The sequence below is a fragment of the Micropterus dolomieu genome, linkage group LG21 (genome assembly GCF_021292245.1).
Source record: "Micropterus dolomieu isolate WLL.071019.BEF.003 ecotype Adirondacks linkage group LG21, ASM2129224v1, whole genome shotgun sequence".
Taxonomy (NCBI): domain Eukaryota; kingdom Metazoa; phylum Chordata; class Actinopteri; order Centrarchiformes; family Centrarchidae; genus Micropterus; species Micropterus dolomieu.
In genome coordinates, this window is record NC_060170.1 from 30,641,498 (window position 1) to 30,664,113 (window position 22,616).

The 22,616-nt window shown below is 40.3% G+C and overlaps 1 protein-coding gene and 1 long non-coding RNA gene across 12 annotated transcripts in view; both read right to left on the reverse strand.

Annotated features, from left to right (window-relative positions):
• rimbp2b (RIMS binding protein 2b) overlaps nt 1-14,210 on the reverse strand; it is an 83,146-nt gene extending 68,936 nt beyond the window's left edge. For 4 of the 11 annotated variants that reach the window (XM_046033731.1, XM_046033730.1, XM_046033729.1 and 1 more), the window contains exons 1-2: nt 14,090-14,194; nt 3,072-3,209 (exon numbers count right to left, since the gene is read on the reverse strand). In XM_046033731.1, the coding sequence (XP_045889687.1) occupies nt 3,072-3,209; nt 14,090-14,107 (156 nt within the window). In that variant the 5' untranslated portion in view covers nt 14,108-14,194. Of the gene's footprint in view, nt 1-3,071; nt 3,210-14,089 lie in introns of all 11 variants that reach the window. The other 7 variants (XM_046033728.1, XM_046033739.1, XM_046033734.1 and 4 more) reach the window with 4 other exon arrangements.
• Nucleotides 14,211-17,335: 3,125 nt separating this feature from the next.
• On the reverse strand, nt 17,336-18,338 carry LOC123959605. Its single transcript, XR_006822350.1, has 3 exons — nt 18,254-18,338; nt 17,811-18,149; nt 17,336-17,734 (listed from the first exon to the last, which is right to left on the reverse strand). It is a non-coding gene; the product is annotated as an uncharacterized LOC123959605 (long non-coding RNA).
• Between the last annotated feature and the right edge of the window lie 4,278 nt (nt 18,339-22,616).

Sequence of the window (22,616 nt, forward strand, 5' to 3'; positions counted from 1 at the left end):
TCTTATAATGGCTGCCACTGAAATACCGGTTCACTTCACTCAGTGAGGAACCTTCCTAAGCGAAAAAGACTTTTCGGACGTAGCCTTGGTCTGAATATTGCCTAATGCTAGCTAATGTTAGCAAACTTTAGGTAGATATTGCTGTATTAACGGAAGAGTAATTTTGCTCACGTAATAACTCTTTCCTGCGTGTTCTACTTTTTCACCATTATTAGATATTAGATAACTGTCACTTTTAGCCATAGTGGCCGCTGTTCAGCCTCATTCCAGTTACATATTATCCCTTTTCAGAAAGAGAGGGTTTTGGAGGGCAACGGCTATGGAGGTGAACCTGTGCTGTGCTTATGTTTTCTTGCTTTTTACTTTACTCGCATTCTCGCGGACAGCTGCAAAAAATCTTACATCTCACCCTCTACAAAGTGTACAAAACAAGCTAGTTGTTTGTCTATTCTATTGGTTTGGATGCTCTGATTTGACAACAGATCAATCAGTGCAGTCTGAGCAGGTTAATGCTCAAAATACAACATGGAGCACTGCATGTTATACCTAAATGTGATTATTTACATTCCTCTTGACTGCATTTTCCAAAACTGTGAATGCATAATTTATAGGCAGGAAAGTGACTGGAGATAACTGCTTGTTCTTTGCCAGTTTCCTTGATCTCAAAAACTCCTGCAGTCACACTAAAAAGTCCCATAACACAGAAAAAAGGTATGCAAATGTCAACTTTTGCAGAATAACAACTATAACTCAGTATGTGTAAAATTCCCTCTTCAGCACAAACCTGCATACCTAAAAGAGAACAAGCAGCAACTAAAGGTAAAAAAAGAGAAGAAAAGGGGGGGGGATCTCTAGGTTTAAAAAACATCATTTTTATCAAGATTGCTCACAGGAAAACACACGCTGCATAAGATGGAAAGATGCAACGGTTGCAGACAGCTGTGTACTCGAGGAAGATACCTTTACAAAGGTGAGTCTGCGGTTTGTTGATTGCCATCATAAAATAACAGAGCTGCAGGCTAATGTAGCTTGCTGAGGAAGTGCCTCATGCTCCGTCAGTTTTTCATTACCACTTCACTCAGGTCTTAGGACCAGTCAGTACTGGTAATTACTGATGCCACGCTAATATTTCAAGATCCATAATCGGCTGTTTTTCCACTTGAGGAAACTAACAACACCACCTCCAACCCACCCACACACACCCTTAGCAATACCCCTGTTCCTCCCAGTCCATTTCTCTGTTGACTCAGCGGTGCAAGCCACCATCTTAATGACACGATCGGATGCACGTTGACTTCAAAAGCCGTCGTCTCCCAGCACAAACCACAGGTACGAAGGAAGAGCTTTATGTGACCAGATTGTCCAAGGATGTTGTATCCTTTACACAGAATTGTTGTAGGATGTTTGGGAGTTTGACAGACACATTTATTCATATTCCATTTTAAAAAAAATATTATTATTGTTAAATGTTATTCACATTTGGTTCCTTTGAAAATACTGCTGCACATGACTGAAATGGCAGGCGATCCCTTAAGAAATGTTGACAAGCTAATTATCGAGTAGCCCTGTCACAAGCGGGCAGAGTTTAAAAATAAAGTTCACACCACCCTCATTATGCAAACAATCGCAGTCAGTAGTGCAAACCTCGCACCCCTATAGACTACAGCTGGCGGACTTTAACACAACAAGGCCACGCTCTCAGTGTGTGAGACAAGAAAGTTTGAGGGTTGTGAAAGGCGTGTGAGAATATCCTGTCTAACAAATCCAACGTATCCAAACCAAAACCAGGGAACATAAAATGAGAAAGATGATACAAACAGCCTCAGATCACTAGGAAATATCAGTTACATTAACTGTTCATTAACACGCAAGAAGATGCTAAAAACAAAGCTTCTGTTTATGCTTCAGCCAAAAGATGTTACCCATGACGTTGCCCTCTGTGAAGACAACAATCTGGTGCTGAGGAGACACAGGACAGAAAGCCAGCAGCCCCACCATCACCACACACACACATGCGTGCACACACACACACACCTCATCTCCTTTGCACAAGCACCACACTGAGGTCCAATCGATGCAGCTCATTCATATTGAACCACAGACGTCAGGGAAAGCCGGGGGAATTACAAGCAGCCTCCGCTGTGAGATATCAGCCTAGAGGAAGCCTGAGGACGACAAAGCCAGCTACACTCTGGAAACCTGCTGTTTACTGTCCACGGCATCTTCAACAACCTGGCTACTGGGTCTCGACACTGCATTTTTGCCCCGAGGTGGGGAGTACTGGAACCAGACTGTAAAAAAACAATCTGCCACGTTTTGGGGATATGTCTTTATAGTCCATTTGACTGTGAGAAAATTTATCATTTGACCCCCAGTAGAAAGCTTTCTCCAGTGCTTTATAGTAGCACCAATATACACTCTGTTAACATATAGCAGAAAACAACTATCCAAAATAACGTTTTGTTTGATTCTTTTTTAATTGCATCCATATTTCTTCTGAAAAACAATAACTTACCAACTTAGGATAACTGATAATTCACTGGTACTACTTCAGCTGAGCAGCGGGGTCCGATCGAACCACTGTGGGCCACCACCGACCTCCCTCCTCAAGTTTGTTTGTGATCACTTGATTACATTCAGATTTATTAAAGAATATGTCCCGTGTAAAAATAATACAGAAATGCTAAAAGTATTAAAACTTTTTTTTTTTTTTCAACATGTAGACTTGGCCACCTCCTGAAACAGGGATGAGGTGAATGCACAGGCCTTAGTTAAGAGGCACTGTCTCCTCACTTTCCCTGACACAGTCACTTTGGCCTCAATTAATCCCAATGATGGTTCCACATGAACACAAACAGAAGCAAGCACAGCCCATTTCAAAATTAAACCAACAACTGGAGGAAAAATATCTCATGGTTCATAAATTCACAGTCCAAAGCAGGGAGAGGAAACATTAAAAGCCAGACAACTGCTGAAAGCAAATGCCCCCACAAGCCTTCAACTGCTCCTAATGGTCCATGACTAGTCCAGCATCAACAAGCCTTCATCTCTCTTTCACAAAGACAACTCACCAGTAACTTCTGCTTTACCCTTTCTTGGCTCAGGGTGTTGGGGCTGAGTCTCAGAGGTGCGCCGTTGTCCCCTAGAAGATGAAAACTGTCCAAACGCTGCACACCTGGGTGCTGGAGGGGCAAAACATCATTTCTCAGCTGTGGGGGGGGGGACAAAATAGCAGAAAAGCAGCAAGTCAATTAAAGCATTTCAGTCAAATTTAAATAGTAGTATTAGTATTAAAATAGTTAATATATTTTCACAGTGTAACAAAAAAGTTATACTATGTATATATCACTATGGCAGTTGTAGATTTTGATTGTGCAGTTTTCAGCTAACTTATTCCAAATAACCCTTCACCACTGCTGCTGGTGATGAAATCTGCTAGCACACTCTCTTTCTAAGTGTAACTGAGTGGCCGCTCAGAGCCAGCAGGTGGTCTGAGTGGGAAAACAGCTAACAGCTACACTCCTGCAGTGCAAACAGTATGTCCTCCCTTCACCGATCTTCACAGGTTTAGTTTGACAATACAAGGAATAAAGTGTCTACTGGACTACCTGCCCACCTGCTGCTTTGAGCAAATGTTGAACACAGCACTTCAATAAACTTTGATTGGAGAATAAAGTCACTGGTGTGAAATTAAGTAAAAAATCACACTCACACGATAAAAATAAAAATATCTGTAAAATCAGATAAAACGTCCTGACAGGCTTGTTAATCTGTGCATGAAACAAGACATCAACTGATGGGTATAGTAGTCAGATGCTTCACACAGCTCTGTTTACTAACATCCCAAAATCTGCAAACAACCAAGAAACATGTTGACCTAGTGTATCAATGAAAAATAACACTTAAGCACTCATTCAACCAGATACTTACAAACCCACACAAGTATAAGATGCCAACAAGGTAAAATAACATCCTCTCTCCATGTTCAACCACTTAGCCAGCAACGCTGATAGCTCTACCTAAACTGCTTGTTATTGCCAAGCTAGTGGAGCTGGCTGGAAATAATAATGCCCCCTATTAAATTATTCATGGCTCCAGTCAGGTGGAACCAGATGCTGCTTTTGTGTCAGAGGGAGAGCTGTAACTCGACTCAAGCATGGAAGGCCATCGCTGCATGGAGGTAAAGACCTCATGGAACAAGCATGGATGCTGCTGGGGCTACAAACAAAAACACAGGATGCCATGACACACACTTTGCTGTTCACATGTCTCCTGCAAGTGTTCAGACAGAGGACGATGGTTCACTAGGTTGGTCCAAATGTGGGCGAGGCCTCAGGTGCCGCTTACAGTTCACCCACCCTGTGTTGGTGTCGCTTTGTACCCCACCCTGACATTTGTGGCTATGGCCAGAAGATGACCTTTTTTGTCCATGCCACGCTTTAGTGCTGAATACTAATGCTATGGTGCTGTGTGACCGCCACTCATGGGAACAAGCAGTGCTATTTTTAGCCACATGTCCCCAGCTGCACATCGCCAACCTGGGGGCAATGGACAATTAGTGTTTGTTTCTAATGGCGGGAGGCCTTGCCGTAACCTCCCTAACGCAAACAGACATCTGGACATAGGCTGTCTCTGTCCTGCCCCATACCCCTGCCACAAAGCACGGCTCCTAAAGCCATGTAGTCCTTCACATCCACCTCAACCTTCATGCTCTTAATTGTCAGAAATTTGTGAGTAATGCCCACCACAATTTTCTGAAGCCTACTGTGATGTCTTCAAATTGCTTATTTTGTCTGACCAACAGTTTAAAATGAAAAACTATTACATTTACAATAATACAAATCAGTGAAAAGCATCTAGGTAATGTTCACGTCAATGAAAAATTACATTTAACTGATTTTCAAAATAGTAGCCTTTTTATTTTCTGTTGAATAATTAAATAAATTATTTGACTAATGATTTCGCTTACAGTTAATTATGAGAAGAAACATTCACAAACATTTCATCTCTGTGTACTTGACAGGCCAGCTCAGACACGCACACAGTATCTGCTTGACATTTCAGAGCTCATTATTTGTGATAATTGTCAGGGCCGACGGTAAGCTTTCTGTTTTCATCTATATTAGGACAAATGTTCCATGCAGGCATGTCTAATTAAGCAGAATTAGACACTGTTTGTTATTCCAGCATACAGGCATTTGCACAAATTCATGTTGGGCTGTAGTCCTGGACTGTCAGCATCTCAAAGATAATACAGTATATTATGATATATATGGCTAAGTGGATATAATGAGCCAGTTTGGGAGTATCTATGTCATGACGCTCTCTTTAAATCATTTTAGTCAGGGCAAAGCTAATTCAATCCACCTTATTAGAGCTTTTTTATGCAATTAACCTGTGCCCCTATTCATTGATGGGCCAGCATGGAGGCAGTGGATTGGACAGCAGGCTTACAAACTCCACAGAGACCTATAACATAGAACAATGTAGCGTGCCCTATCATACAGTTAACAAAGATGACTTACTGCAAAAAAAGGGAGTCATTGTGCTGCAGCACCCACTGCACAGTAATCTGTGAAATTCCACTTGATCGGAACATTAGAATCAATTACATCCCCACATAAACACAAAGCATTAACTCTGGAGCACATTAGCATTACATTAATCATCCTCAACATCAAAAGTGCTGTAGAAACAGAAAGTGTGCCTTGTACTGACTGGCACAGTGTGTCTGTAGCACTGCCTGCCAATAATATGTTATCAAAGAGTGTGCAATTAACCTCCAACATGGTGGACAATACACAGAGTAGAGTGTGTCTCGATAAAGGACATGAACATTGGACATGGTGTTCAACAGCCACCTCAGACATCAGAGGATCCCGCTCTTGTTTCCTACTGTTGTCAACTGTAAGCTGAATAGATGAAATTAAACAGTGTTCACATTACTCTGTATCTTGGCTTTTTAGCAAAATTTAACTTAACAAGTTATATTAAACGATGCCACATTAAACTGAACAAAAATAAAATATGAGAACAGTGTGAACATTGCAAACACAGTAAGCATAACCTGTAAGCAGAAAGGTAGAGACAGACAGAGGCCGAGATTGAACCTGTGGAGATAAGCTTTTTTATTACAAAGCAAATCCCGACAAATAATCATCACTGCCTGTGGATTTTGGCAAGATCCACATAATCATCTCCAACCCCCGCCCTCTGGGGTGATCGTCCACCTTTCAGTACGGATCCAAACAGCCCTCCACCTCACTGAGCGTACAACAAACACAGACTTACTGAACGCTTAGAGAGAGACATAAAAAAAATTCTAAAATTATCATAAATAATTATGTTTTATATACTTTGGGTTTTACAAGTTTTGTCTGTCGAGCCTGGCTAGTGCAAACTGAAATCCTGTTGGTGTGAAAGAAAGGTGCTTTGCCTTAAGAGTCCTACTTCTTCTCCTGCACTGAAATCCTATAAAGACAATCAATTACCTGTCCATAACAGTGTAACACCGATCAAGTTAATGCATCAGCGAACACGTTGTACTAGCCATGCAAATGTCAACTGCAACAAATGAGAAGTTTATCACATCTGTAGATTGGAGCATAAAAATAGCATCACACTAACAACAAACCAATACTACTGACTTCTAGGGGCTCATCTAATCTCATGCTGTTTAAACCAGATCAGTGTTGTCCATCTGACTGAGTGAACATCTCTGATCAACTCCAGGAGCAATCAATTATGAATGCAGTCAGATCCCTGAGGTGATTACTGGCTACTCTCCTCTGACCTCCAGTGAAGTCAGCTGCCAGTCCCTCACCCACCCCCACCCCCAGCCGTCTCAGCCCGACCACAGCAGTCAGTCAACCTGCTGACATGACGACAGCTGGCACTACACCTCTACTTACATTACATTTAAGCTATGGCACAAACATGTACCTGCATGTAAGCATACACACGGACATATCTAAAGTTACAACCTGCAACACTCAGACACTGCTGTAATGACACGTGCAAGTAGATACACTTAACAACGTAAACAAATATACTGAAAATTTGTGTCAAATCTTGTCTAGAGGCTTAAATAACACACTAGCATTAAATCTGCCCTCACACGAAAATACCCTCAGGACACACAAGAGACACATGCATGCTTTGTCATGCACAGGGCAGTCCAACAACCAGAGCAAGTGATGCAGATGCTGACAATGATAATGCACTTTCACTCTGCTGTCACTGAGTCTCCTGGAGCCATCTTTACAGAGATTTCCCAATGAAGATGCTGTTATGTAACAGCGGCCGTGGACCCTGCTGTTCATATCACTAATGCCTCACACTGTGACGGGGTCACGTGCTTTATCCAGGCCACATCCAGGCGCCAGCAGCAGCAGTGTTCCAGCTGTTACTACAGCCTAGCTTCAGTCACTCAGGACCATGCTGAGCCATGCTCCTCTCACACTGATACAGTACATCCTCCACTGAGCAGCCATGTTCATGTAGCCGCTAACTGTGTCACCACCCAAGGTTACAAACTCAGTGTTGCACAATGTGATAACCATTTTTATATAGACCAGCTTCAAACAGGACTTGCAAATTACTCTTAGCATTAGCAACGCCACAAACACATGAGGTTTACATTAACAATGGATCAAATATTTACTGGTATGTGAAAGGGGCCACTTTTAGTGATGAACCCACAGAGAATTATCACCCATCTCTGTAGTTCCTCTCACTTCTACTGAGTATTTTAGCGAGATTTAGCTCATTGTTTTGGTTGTACAGCCTACGGCTTTACTGGTTAGTGGTTGTGTCCACACATTTTTCTGATTGCCAGTGTCTTTTATCAGTCGTTCACAATGAGAAGAGCAGCATGTGGCTGCCTAGAGAAAAAGTGTTGCACCCAGTGTCTTTTTTCAGAGCCCTTCAAGTTCGTTTTGTGTGGCCACTCTGAGCGCTTCTGGTTGAAAATCTCTGATATGATAAAGAAAATCTGTATATGGCCACAAGCCCTTAGTTCACTCTCAGTGCTCCCGTCAGCGTAATTTCCAGACACAGCAGATCATTTCCAGCAAGACTATGTCTAGTGGGTGTGTAAATAAGAAACTGTTCGGTAACAAGCTCACCATATTAACTAAAAAGGTGAAAATATGTCAGTTTTGTCTTCACATTGTGTTTCCACGGCCCCAAGTGCAGTAGCCAAAACAATTAGACAATTAACAATTTTAAAAAAATATTTAAATTTTTTTTAAAATTCAGTATAGTTTTCTGCTACTAAAAACAAAATGTCTTAAATCCCACTGCAGCAAACCCCTTCCATTTGGTGCTACCAGAAGAAAGAAATAAACACTTAGAATTTTATGCAAATATTATTTGACCCAGGGCTGGATTTTAAAAAAATGCTCTTCTTCCCTCCTTGATCTCCCCAACCCCACCCTCCTCTCTTGCAATCAACTCATTGCAGAGCAAACGAAATTTGGTTAGAAATATGAATAACCGTCTCCTGTGCACAGTGAAGATGAAAGTCACTTGCTGGCAGCTCAGGGATAACCAGTGAAATGATGAATGGCCATGCCTGCTTGTCAAGGTGGGCAGGAGGTGCTACAGTATGAATGGGAGCTTGTCGCCGGAGTACTCTCTCATATCCGAGGTGTGGGTCGAGACAGTCGAGACTGACAGCCTTAATTATGGACACTCTTTCAATGAGTGACCTTGGGAGGCAGCAGAAATATCCGTACCTGTGTGCACATGCACGTACACACAGAGAAAACATATTTTTTCACAGTGAAAATCACAGTTCAGCCCTCACTGTGTATTCCCACTGCCAGCCTGTGCTCTCATGACTGCCACCTATAGGTTCTTGTCACATTGCAAACTGAGCTCTGTTGCTGATGACACAACATACAGACATCCTTACATCTTTTATATTGATGCCCCTTAAAATGCTCACTCAATTTATAATGCACACACACACAAGCACACTCAATGACAGCTTTAGTGTTTACACACACAACACTGATGGATAAGCTGCACAAATGCTCAGACAAAATCCATGCAAACTATGTGATCAATATCAGATGACTGCTGTCTACCAATTAGCATTAATTTATCTAATTTATGAATTCAACTTAATTTGCCCTAATACCTTTTTTTCAACTAGGATCTAACACATCTCCACTACATGTAGATAGAAAGCAACCAGAAAGCGCCTTCTAACAGGCATGGCAGTGACAACTGGAACCAACATCAAACCCAAAAACCATGTTCACCCACAATAACTAAAAACCCTGCTACTGCTGGGCAGACTGCAATATTATTTTAAACACACTGCAGCACAATTTCAGTCAGGACAAGAAACTCAAACAATATAACAATTTGTCAGTTAATCCTTACTGCATGCAAATTATGTGCAATGTCCTCTGGCTCTTCCCAGTGCTGCCTAACCTGGATAGTCTGTACTCCTGTGCAGCACAGCTCAAAACAGGCTGATCCATCTTTTAAGAAATATATAGCCTATAAGGGTAGTGGGCTACATGTGTGATAAGCAGACGAGTGCATTTCAGTTATCCTAGCCGCTCGACTCTGAGACATGTTATGAGCATCCTTATTCCTCCAGCAGTGGCAGCAGCACAGAGATCCTGCAGCAGAGGCAGCACAGCATTCCCGGGCTCAGAAAAACACCCAGACAGTAGATGGTACAGTACCTTAGCAGCAGCGGTTGAAGGACCGATGCAAGTGTTTCCTACTGTGTTGGGCGGACAGAAAAGCGGCCACCAGCAGGACCGGTACGATGGCTATGGCAGCTCTGTAGCATAAAATGGTTCATCAGTTCTCGGCAGAAAGAGGCACAGTCAAGCAGCGCAGAGAGAGAGAGAGAGAGAGAGAGAGAGCAAGCGAGCATCACTCAGCTCACACTACCGTGTCTGTGCAGCAGGGCACACATATCAACACGCCCCCTTTCTCTCTCTCTCTCTCTCTCTCTCTCGCTCACTTTCCCTCACACACGCACACACACGCTTAGTCACAGACACAGGCACGCACGGGTGCAGAGGCAGTGCAGTGCGCAGCAGGACTGAGCAGCGCTCCCTCTCCAGGATGGCTTTCGTCTTCCTTAATCGGAATCGGTCGTTCTCGGTCTTATTCTCAGCAGTCACAGAAAAATCCTGTCAATAACCCCGTCCAGCCACGTGCTCCATCACACCGCCTGCCCACCTAATCGCCACAGTTGAGCAGCCATGACCGAAGCTGGCAAGGTCATGTGAGGTTTTCTGGCGTCCCTTAAGGTCTTTTGCTCCCCGTTCTGTTGCAGTGCTTCACAGCTATGTTTTTTTGCAAGCTGGGACAGGGACTCTGCCTCGTCATGGGTCATTATGCCACAGAGGTTCCCGCTCGGCTTGACGACCCCTCACTCACCGAGTGATGGGCCAGGCCAATCAGAAGGCTATCAGCAGCAACAACATTACCATCCAATCACAGATCGGGAAATCAAGTGCAGAAGGGTATTAAAGGGGATTATTTGGGCCATCCTGGGTTTTGTTTTTCACTATAGGGAGATGTGGAGGAGAGCAGCACAACGTGTGCAGTATGGCTGCCCTCTGTTGTGGGAAAAGGAGAGAGGAGCAGAAGGGCCCGAAACAGATATGCTTTCCTGTGCGTGGATGCCTTGCAACCACAGCAGCTCCTCACATCCGTTTTATAGTTTTCCCTCCCCCCTCCAGCGGGACCCTCTCTGCAATCCCAACTGAGAGTTTATATTTCAGAGCGGCTGTTTAACACTGAAGGCACCTCGACATCACACACGATGGATGTCAAATGTCCTCTACCTGGTGTGTAAACACTTAACGGGGAGGAGCTGAGCTGTGACAATGAGCATGAAGCACACCTGAGGTTTTTACTAGGGCCTATTATCAGCTGCACTTGAGATTTTTTTTCCCCCTCCTATCCTCAAGGGCCATGCAACTACTCCACTTCTTTGATCGTTCTGATGAGGAAACAATTATGTTTTTATGCTATTTATGAATATAGATGTAGTGAATGACCTTTAAATGTCTGATTTTATGTGTCTCTTTGAAGGAGAATAAAGTAGTTCTTTGTTTCTAGGTTTATTGCATTTTCCCACCCATGACACATCAAAGCTGTCCTGGTCAAATACAGTAGCTTTGTGCTTTTAAAGTTTGCATCAAGAGGGAAAGACAAAACATTTGAATACAATCATTCATTGTCAAAGTCAAGCAGCAAATTGTGTCTGCGCCAAGTGGGATAAAAGCTTTTTCTATCTCTTCACAATAGGGAGGACTATGTAAGGTGCATCTGCTAGTCTGCTGCTGGTCGTGTGTTCGTCAAATTATTATTTTTTTTTGGTTGTTGTAAATGATTCAGAGGATGCCTGCCTACCTTAGAATGTTAAAGGGAACCAAACCTGTTCGGACAGCTGTCAAAGGATGTCAGAAGTCAGACCAGGAGCTCCAGGCCTGCCTTAACTCAGCGGGCAGAGACAAACTTGGAGGTGTGAACAACTGTTTTGACATTCCCTTTTGTGAGGGGTTTCTGCAGATTAACAAAAAAGGTGCAACAACAACGCAAAGAGCTAAGGTAGTTTATAGGCCTACATCAAGAGGCAGCAAATAAAAAAGGATTAAACACCAGCAACACCAATGTTTTGGGGACACATATTGATGTAGTCTGACAAGATTTATACAAGGTCTCTTGAGACGACAAAAAAAAACCAATAATAATTTGTAAATGATGACCAAACATGTTAAATTCACAATAGTCTGATTACCTAAATTTCAGATAATATCTAGTCTCAGTGATATAAGGATATGCGTTAAATATCAATACAAAAAATCCCGCTGAGTTCATCACATCCATCTTCTAACTCATTCCAAAGTGGGGCATAAATGCCAGCCTTTGTGGCTATAGTCATAATGAAGTTCCTTGTACAGCAGGTCCTGTCCTGCCTCCTGCTGTCTGCCTGCAGAGTGAACTACTCTGATGCTGTCCATACCAGCCTCCACTGAGCAGTTGCACGCCTCTTGTTTGTACATCATCATCCTGTCTGAGGACTTTGGCTCCACTTTCAAAATAAGCATCTGTGAGCGAGGCGAGTCTGCTGAAATGACGCACACTCATTTCTCAGTGGACTGTGGATTTTTCTTAATAGGCAACGGCTGTTTGTGAGAACAAACCCCTGCTACTCACTTAGCAAGTATCTGTCCCCTCTGGCGATAATTCTTAATAAAAAGCTGTTCAATTTTGTGAACAGCAGCAATATGGCTATTGAGAGGCACTGAGAGGATGGTGTGCCAATAACAACCTTGATCTAACACTTTTTAGACAGAAGAGACGAGTACTGACTCTCACAAGTATACATGAAAAACGTTCTTCTTGGAAAAGTTGTGGGATGTAATCAGCACCAAACAGAGGATGCTCTTCCTGTGTCACAACATAATGCCTGTCAAATTGTACAGTTCTACTTTGCATCCTCACCTCATCCAACAATACATGCCACAACACTCACCCCTCCAACAGCTTCCTTCTTACGCTTTTGTCCTCACCCTATACTGTAAAACATTATACAAGAAATTAATGGAATCAACTAATGTTTTCTTATTAACTTGTAAGCAAGTTAAGTCAACGTGAAATTTCTATTCTATTCAAATTTCTTTTCATACCACTACCAAATTTCGACACATGGATTCTTCTGACTTTGCGTCTTTTGACTTGACTTTGCTGGATGAATGTACTGCTGAGAGTTAAAACTCTCCAGAGACCCTCTTTTTTGTAGTTTGAAGAAAACAGACATGATGGAAACATGCTGTGTGCCTCTAATACAATCTAAGATAAGTCGTGGTTGTTCATTTCCATAATAATGAAAACAATGTGAACCACGATGAAGATTAGAGTCGAATTCAGTCCTTACCATTTGTGCACTTAACAGGCTTTACTGTTCTTTTGACTCCTGACTTTGTATTGATGCTGGTGCAAAGAAGCTCCATTAAGAGCTGATGCAGCTGTAAGTAAACATAAAGCTAATTTGTCAGCATGACTGAACAGTTTATTGAAACTTTCTCAAGTGAACTTAACTTAGTTTAAATTCTCACAGCTCACAAGGTGACTTTGAATTGATTATTCAAGTTCTGGTTACTAGTATTTTTCAGGCAGCAGGGGAACTTACATTTTTAAGTTGAACCAGCTTAAAATGATTTACGTTGTACCGTTCTAAAATCCACCAACCACCATTCCCACATCCCTAAGCAGGGTCACACAAACATACACTGACCGTTCATCTGCATTCAGCACATGGACACTGATATAAGATACTAGGGCTATTTACCAAACCCAGCTGCATTTTGAATATTTGGAAAATAACTGCATTAATTTTTGTATAATCTGATTTCAGCAATTTCAAATCACTTCTGCTCTCTAAAATTGACTCTTAATTGAGAGTCTATTGTACACAGGAATGCACTACCAGTAGTTCAATGTCACAACCATTACTGTTAAGATATCAGCATTTTTACACTTGAGTAGCCCTTTAGCTTTTTGTCTGTCTTTGTGGTGTAATAAGTTAATTTTTTATCAATCCCTGACATTCATATGCTCCTATGTCATATTATGGTATCAAATGTACTTAGATGTTTACTAAACTTACACGTTTACTAGGTTTTCGACAAATAGAAAATACATGTTAGGTGTGAGTATCTACTGTTATAGACCAATGCAAAATGAATGCAATTATTTTTTTGGCACTATGTTTTATTTAGTAAAATGCATGTTACATAATGGCATGTTGGGTAATCCCCTTATAAACAAGCAAATGGCACTAATGATAAAGCATTATGATATCTTGTTTGTTTGGTGGTTAAACCATGTGTTTAAGAGATGAAAATACAATCACTGAGTGCCACATATGGTTGCATTTGTTAATAATGAGCCTTGGTGACAGTAAAGAGCCTTGGCTGAGGAGTGCAGAGTGAGGTCAGATTATGGCTGCAGGCAACAACAAGTGCTGAGCCTGCCAGTGTCCAGACACAGCTGAATCAAAGCTTATTCATCGAAAGCTTTACAAACAACACACCACGCTCACCTTATCTGTTCCTCTCATCCGGCTGTTCTTCTTTACTGTGGTTAACCTTTGTCTCTGGCTGCACACTTCCCTGTGAGACTGTTTCAGGAGTTTCTCCACCTTGCAAGTCTTCTGACAACCCATTGTCCCCTGGCACATAAAAATAAATTTAATAAAAAGTTAAGCCACGCATCAATCACATTACATCTTACTAATACATTTCCTGTTTATTCCAAGCAAAAACCTACCATGACAGAACGGTTTGCATGCTTCCCCAAATGCTTGTCATGTTCAGCAGCGCCGGATGATGTCATAACTCCAGCATGTTCAGATTATAAATATCTGTATTCAGCAGAGTTACATAATAATGGATGTTGGATTAATGTCAGTACCCACAGACAGAAAAGACGGTGCAGCTGCCACAGGAAATATATAAAACTGTAAAACTATCTAAAATTACATCTTGGTGATTTAAGGAAAAACAGGCAAGAGCTACGTGTGAGAAATGTATGTTTAAAAGATACTTTGTTTATTTTCATGTTTTGCTCATTATTGTTCATGGAAGTAAAAAGATTATTGTATCATGTGCATGAAAAGTTAAACTGTTTTAAATTGCGTCACTACAGAAATCATAAATAGTAGGTTTTGTTTATACTTTTTAAAAACAAGTTTTTTAAAAAGCATGGCTGGTTACCATGATGTTTTAAGGTGAGAAGACATTTAGCTTGTCTAAATAATTGGACTACAGCTTACAATTCAAGTTTCCACTAGTCTTGTGATTGTGACTCACAGTAGCTGTGGCTATAATGAGACTACATACTGTAAAAAAAATCCAGTATATTTGCACTGTAAACCCAAATAAGTTCAGAATACTCAAAATATTTGTGGAAAGTGATTACCTCAAAGCTTTATAGTAGTGGTAATAATATTTTGAGTAAACCTTAACTTAAATATAAAACATTTTTTAATAAACATTTAATTTCTGCATACTAAATTACATTGATTCAATGATGCTTATTAAAATTAAATTCCACTAATTTACTCAATAAATGTAATTGTGCACAACTTATATTCTGAGGGAAATCTACTCAAAAAAATTTATTGTGCTAGACTCAAATACTAATGGAAACTCACTCAACTAAACTACTACTAGTAAACTTAAAATTTACAAAATGCCCATTTTCAGATAGTAGTCCTGAAAATTACAAATACAACTCCATTATTACAATTCAAGTTCCCTTTATTAGTATCAAAACCTTAAACATCTTCTGTTTTCTACATTTTTACATTTGACACAAAATAAGGCACATCTTGCATAAAGCTGAACAGACTTAGTAATTGACTGCTTGATCAGATAATTAACCTGCAACAATTTTGATCATCACTTTGTTTTCATTCTCTATTTTCAGATTCTTAATGAGATTTTTTTGGTGTTAAGTGATAATAACTTCAATCTTGAGTTAAATAAAATTTCCTTTCACTACTTAACTTTACTGTGTTTTGTGGAAAAAGCGACTATGCATAATTTTATTCAATCAGCAGGTTTTATGGAATCATAAGCAAATAAAGATTGTTTAAAAAATAGAAGTCCCACACAATGCAAATTTTTAAGTCAGGTAGATGAGGTAATGGAACAATTAGAGTTTCTGCAGATTTCACCTGGTCAAATTTAAGACCATTACGAATGAAATTTAAAACCTATATCACGACTTAAAAGAAGAAACGCACAAAAGCAAATGCAATCACAAAATTAGTAAATCAATGTATTCAAATTATGGTTGAGTGATGTCTACAAAATTGGTATTGGACAATATCAACAATGAAACACCGGGATGGACAATGACATTAATAAGCTACATAATTAACTAGCTGGCATGGACCCTGCTGACGTGAAAAATTTACGTACTGCTGATGGATAAACTCAGGGGAGCAGACAGGGAGACAATAATAAACTACACCCCAAAAGCTAAACTTGTTAAATAAATCTACTGGGGTCGAATTATAACCATTAGATCTGGGAAAATTCGTTTGGTTATTTTTGATGCTCTCCAGTGATTTTATATTCATTGTGTTACTGTAGCTTACTGATAATCATTAACGATCGTGTGAAATTTTAATAGTGGCGCTCATTCATTAAGCAGCGACAGTAGGCTTCAAATACGTTGCTAGAGACTGGTTTTAAGCCATCCAAGAACCAATAAGGTTGCACTTCCCCATAGCTGAAAAATAAATTGTTTTTTTTATCTGTGGTACAATCCGAAAGACTTGCGGCAATAACACAAAAGATTCCTTTTGATGTTTGTAGTCATAATACAGCAAATTATATTTGGACCGATTTGGACTATCGACAGAATGAACTACAACACCACAGGAGGAAAATACATTCTTGAGCGCTGCGGGGCCATTTCAATGAGCATTAGAGGTAACGTTAGCGTTACATGGACGTTGGAAAATAAATACCAGTTTAAAATTATTTAACACCTAGAACACAAACTTCAGCAAATTTAAGACTTTTTACAGCCTTAAACTTTGATATGTTAGACTTTATTAGACTTTTTTTGGAACCCGCAGAAACCCTGCAGGACGTCTACCTGGCAGGTGCTGTTATCAGAGCAGCTCCTTTAATCTGGAGGTCTCAGATTGTTTGATTGTCCAAGTGACAGAAAGTGAGGGAAAATCTCAGAGGAGGAAAATGTTCTGGCAGTAAAAGTACAGTGTCGGTGTGTCAGGTAATAAATGCTTCAGCTTTTCCAGACCAACAAAAGTCTGTTCCCAAACGGCTGAAGAAGTGAAGCAGGTTAACAAACCCCTCCCCTTCAGACTGGAAGCTAAGCAGGAAGCTAACAGAACGCCTTTTAGTTCAAATTATAGAAAGTAACGAGCAGCTGTATTTTATTCCAGCGTACCTGTCCAAACTGAGAGAAAAGAGGTGTTCCACTCCGTCCTGAACACAGACACAGGATACCATATTTGGGTCACACATAGCGACTTATCAATCACAAGGTAGCCCCGCCCTAAAACCTCTATTTTCCACTAAATGGGACCATAATTTACAAAATGAACATCATGCTGTGTTGAAGAAGACTAGCAACTGAGACCATAAACTCATTAGGAAAGTGTTTACTGAGGTAATCCAACGAAGGTTAAAATGAAGGGCAACTGGACTTGGTTGAAGATACTGGAAGACGTTTCGTCCCTTATCCAAAGGACTTCTTCAGTTCTGAGGCAATAAATCAGCTGAGAAGTAACTACATTTTCTCACAGACTTCTATACGACCCAGTGGAGTCGCCCCAGTGCTGGCTGTTACAGAGAATGCAGGTTTGAGGCTTCACTTTTCAAACCTGTAGGAGGAGCTTGGTGAAGACACAAAGCTGCTTCCTGGTTTCACAAATCAGACACATTACATATCAAATTTCCCGTTGTAGTTTTGAAACGGACCAATCAAAGAACAAGACGCAGATTCAGGTTGACCTCACACAGAGGAGCAGTTGGAGGTGGGGTTATGTACCGAGGCGCTGCTGGAGGCTCTCTCCTCCTCGTTGTTGGTGGTCGGAGCCGCTCCTTTCCGGGAGCGAGGCGAGGAGGCCGGAGCTTTACGGCGGGACTTGGGAGGCTTGGTCTGGGAGTCCTCGTATTCCTACGCCCGGGCGAACAGGTCGCTGAACCTGTAGGAGGAGGAAGTGATATCATCAGCCTCCACAGTGGTGTCACCAGTTAGTGCGTGTGTGAGTGCGTACGTACCTCATCTTGTGGACCTCGTCACAGTTGGCCTGAACGGCCAGTTCAGAAGTGCTTTCAGGAGTTTGTACATAAGTTCCATTAACATTTAGCTGACGCTTTTATTCATAGCTACTTACAATAGCTATATATGTCAGAGGTTGCACGCCCCTAGAGCAGGGACACATTGGTGGACGTGTCACAATGGGGAATTAAACCCGAGTCTCTCACACCAAAGGCATAAGAGAAACAGACAAATCCATCCACAGCCACCTTTCACTTTGGCTGAAGAGGACTGCACCAGGAGCATCAGTGTCAGTGTCCACAGTGAGGAGTGTCAGCAATGTCTGGTTCATCTTTTCACTGCAAAATACAAACAATCCAATTATGAGGATAATTATAAAGATAAGCTAGCACTTAAAGCATATTTTTTATTTTTTCCAAGCCTGTCCTGATACAATACTCACATGCCAAAATGTTAAGAGTTACTGGTGGCTGTTATGATTCCTTCTGTCTATACTGACTCTATAGCGCTTTCTCAATCTGACTCAACTGTAAGAGAATGAGGACAAAATTCTTAAGTTCATTAGAAACGGTTATGAGACTTCAGTAGTCTGACTTAGACAAGCCACAAAACATATCGTAAGTATTTTTAGAAGTTAGTCTTTGTGTGTTTACTTGCTGAGCTGCAGCAGTGGGATATTTCCTTCCAACATTAAATGTACACAATGACCTAACAACAACAACATTTAATTTTTTAACTAGACTGCTTAACCCTTATTTAGCTTCAACTAAACTTAGCCTCCTAAAATCCTGTATCCTCATATGGGAAATTTAGGTTTTGATATCCATGCACCATATACAGTACCTCATTCTGCTCAACTTAGACCTATTGTCCTCCTTAGTGGGCACATGACTGTGCCCTCTAGGATCACTTGCCAGCCATGTTCTGATGTCCTTTTCTGCTTTGTTACACATTGGGTACACATACTCTTTTTTTCCTAAAAGTACACCCTGTACAAAGACAATGCTACTAATATAAATACATAAAGAATCAAAGCCCAGGTCTTGGGAGGTTTAGGGTACATTTTTTCATGAAAGGAGAAGAGTCCCTAATTTCTAACAATTTGGCCATCCCTTTGAAGGGGATGCTAATAGCCAACAATAACCTTTTCACAGTACACATCATATTTAGCATTGTTTTTAGATAGACTACAAAAACACAAACCAGTTGATAGAAGAGGTATTCGAGTTGGTTTTCCGTAGTACATTACATTTACATTTCATATTACTTGTCGTCGATATTAACATTTCTGTGAGTACACTGAGTACTTGCATTGCAGGCTTTGAAGACGTCAGTCATCCGCTAGCAGGTTCACTGGGAGGCCACGGAGGGTCGGATGGCATCTCACGTGTACCTTGTGTTGTTCCTAGATTGACAATCAAAATAATTATTATTATACAAATATTGTTACAGCACATCAAGCCATAAAGTGTAACAGTTCTACCAATGTAATTCTAAAAGAATAATAATATTGATAGCAATAACAACAAATCCATCCAGCTGCAACTACTAAAAGACAAGTCAAATTTAAACAAACACATTGACTGGGTCAGAAATAGAAGCTAACTATAACCTTAAACATGACGATGAAAGAGATTTGGAAACCAGTGCAGTAGGGCTGGACCCAAATATTCGACTATTCGTTCATAGGGTTGGTATTCCGCTCACGCTGCACACACACCAGCTTGCACCACTCTTTTCAGTTTCTTTCTTGCTGTATCATACAGCGACAGACACATACAGGCTGCTATCTGTCCGCTTTCAACTTTCATTGTCAGTCGTATGTTTTACTTCCCAAAAAACACAGCTCGCGTTTTTGTACTTTTTCACCCACGATTCTGTAGTAACAACTGCAGGTGAGCTGCTTGTGGAGAAGGCCTATAGTACATCTCTCTCTGTTTGTGTCTCTGCAACTTTCAGAAGACCGTATGGCAACCGATCATGGATGGAGTTGGTCTCTTGGACGGATAGAAAAATAAATAGTAATGCTCAGCACATAAAATCTGAGCGAAATTGAGGATTTTCTGTCTTGGGTTATGTGTTCAGGGCAGCCCAAGAATTAAAAAAAGAAGTTTGTAAATGGTTTTTAAAGTAATCATGTACCGGAAAACTTACAAAAATGAATTCAAATGAGAAATGACAATTGAAAGTAGATGGCCCTATCCTCCTAGTCATCACAAGGTTATATCATAATCAAATTTCACTATTATATAGTAGAGAGGTCCCGATCTGTATTGACTGACCATTATGTGATCAACATTGTTGCTACGGCAAAGGTAATCTTAAACTCACCTGAAGGTCATAAATCCTGAGGATCTCTGCAGGGCCTCTTCTCTCTTGGCCTTCTTCCTGTACAGGGCAGTCAGTTGTGGTGTGTATCTCTCAAGCTCGCAGTAGAATTGGTTGCATAGGTCCAACATTTGTAAAGTAATGAACTCAGCAAACACCTGCAAACACACAAATGTATGCAGGTTAATGGTTTCCAACTTGGGCCTTGACAGAAAAACATAATGCATCACTTACTTGTTTTAAGCAGGATGGCTGACTATATGACAAAAAGAATATAGTTTTTACCTGAGAAATGGACATTGATCACTGCACTGAAAAGAAGAAGATAGAAAAGAAAAGATAATGCAGGTTCATCCTGCAAATTTCTTTAACCTAACTTAGGTTTTGCTGCATCAAAATGAAAGATTATGTGGCTAAGAATTGAGTTGGCCAATCAAATATATTTTAAACTAGACTAATTGTATAATAATTCATCATTTAGCTTCTGAAGCAACATTCCCACATCAATACAGACCCTTGTGTTTTTTTCTCAACAGTGCCATTTTTGGTCTGAACAAGGTTGAGACAGAATTTCAGTCGGGTACTACATAATTTAAGAACCATAAAGGAATCATTCAACCATCTCATCATAAGTTTATAACAGCCTTTACCAGAGCCTACAGTGAAAAATGTTTACACTTAATGCTGTAATAGATCTACAGTTTTCTCGGCTTGTGATAACTGCCAATCATTTCTGAAAGAAATCTATGAGAATTTTAAATTGCTAAATATACATATTCATTATAAAATCTCACAATCACAGCTGGACTAATACACTTTTCTAAAACAGTACAATAACCCCCCTACGTCTCAAGTCAGGGCTAAAGTATCTTCTTTCATGTTAAAATGTCATCCACTGTGAAATGTTGCTGGCTTCAGTTCTAGCAATGTAGTATTTTTTATATCCTCAGTATGTCTGATTAGCAAGCCAGCAATTGATGCAGAAATATCCAAATTGATAACATACCTTGGATAGCTGTAGTGCCACTCTGTTATATTTGCTCTTGCAGGATCAAACAGAGTACTAACAATATAAAGATTAGCCCAGTCAACAAGAACATCATCAAATGCTGATTTTCTTAAAAAATACATCCATCTTCATCCACTTATCCGGGGTCGGGTCGCGGGGGCAGCAAATAAAATATTTTATATATTTATCTGACTCACTAATATCAGAGCTGCTTTCGCAAGTCAGGTGATTATGGGCATGATGAAATTCCTTCAGCAGCACTATCTACAATCCTTAATGGACATACAAAATATGAACACCAACTTTTGATTAGTTTACAAAATAAAGGCCATGTAAAAACTTCTCACAAACGTGTGATATGTGCAGAGTTTATTGTTGTGATAAATGTATTTAGTCTTTAAGACTTAGTTCCCAGTTTATTTGGTACATCTAGCTAAATTTAATGCAGTGTAATCCAACATTTCTGCAATAAATCCTCTCTTCATAAAAATGATAATGTTCTGTTTTTGTTGCAACTGTATGATCATTTTGGATCACATGGACCGGCGTTTCTGATATTTTGTCTATCCCATTTATATCAGTGAGGCCATGCTAAATAAAAGAGCCAAAATGAACAAATAATATTAAATTTAAATAAAAACTGAACATTCCTCACCGGAAACATATTCCTTTACAAATACATATTACAGCCACTTTAGATGAGGCAACTTGTGTGTCTGCAACTGAAGGGCTGAGGGGTTTCATTAGGTTCACCGCTGATAAAATGAAACATTCAGCCATGCATCAACACTATTTCAGGATACATCTTACCGAAAAAAATCTTTGAAGCTTGAGGAAAGTCAGCACTCAACACTTGAGAGGACAGATCTACTAAAACAGATCACAACAGATATAGGGTATATATAGAAGTTAAATATATACGTATTAAATACTTATCATACAAACATAATAATTACACAGTTCCAACTGATCTGATTTGAAAATCTCCCAACTGGAGGGGTTTTCATTTCATATTTAACTTATATCAGTGAAACTAGGCTCTATGATTGTTCCACATTACGAATGTTTACTTTTTGATGAACCACAACACAGTGTTCAGAAACCGCTTGTTAACTTACATGAAGGCAGAGCTTGACTGTCTCCACAGTAACATTATAGGACTAAAGTAACATTAATTAAGTTAACTGTTACGTTAGCTTACGTTAGCTTTCGTTAGCTAACGGTTGCTAGTGTTAGCATAACAAGAATGATTCCACATGTTGCATCCGGTCATCCCAGTGTACGGTTATAAAATAAAGACACAGAACAGAAACAAAACACTTTCACAGTTCTGCAAAGAAAACTAGTTAGTAATACTAATTCATACTTCAGCATCATTTGGCGCCAAAATTTCGTGACGTACGAAGCTCGGACGTCATTGGTCACGTGGAATGGTCACGCATATAAGCGGCAACGCGCGTTTATATAC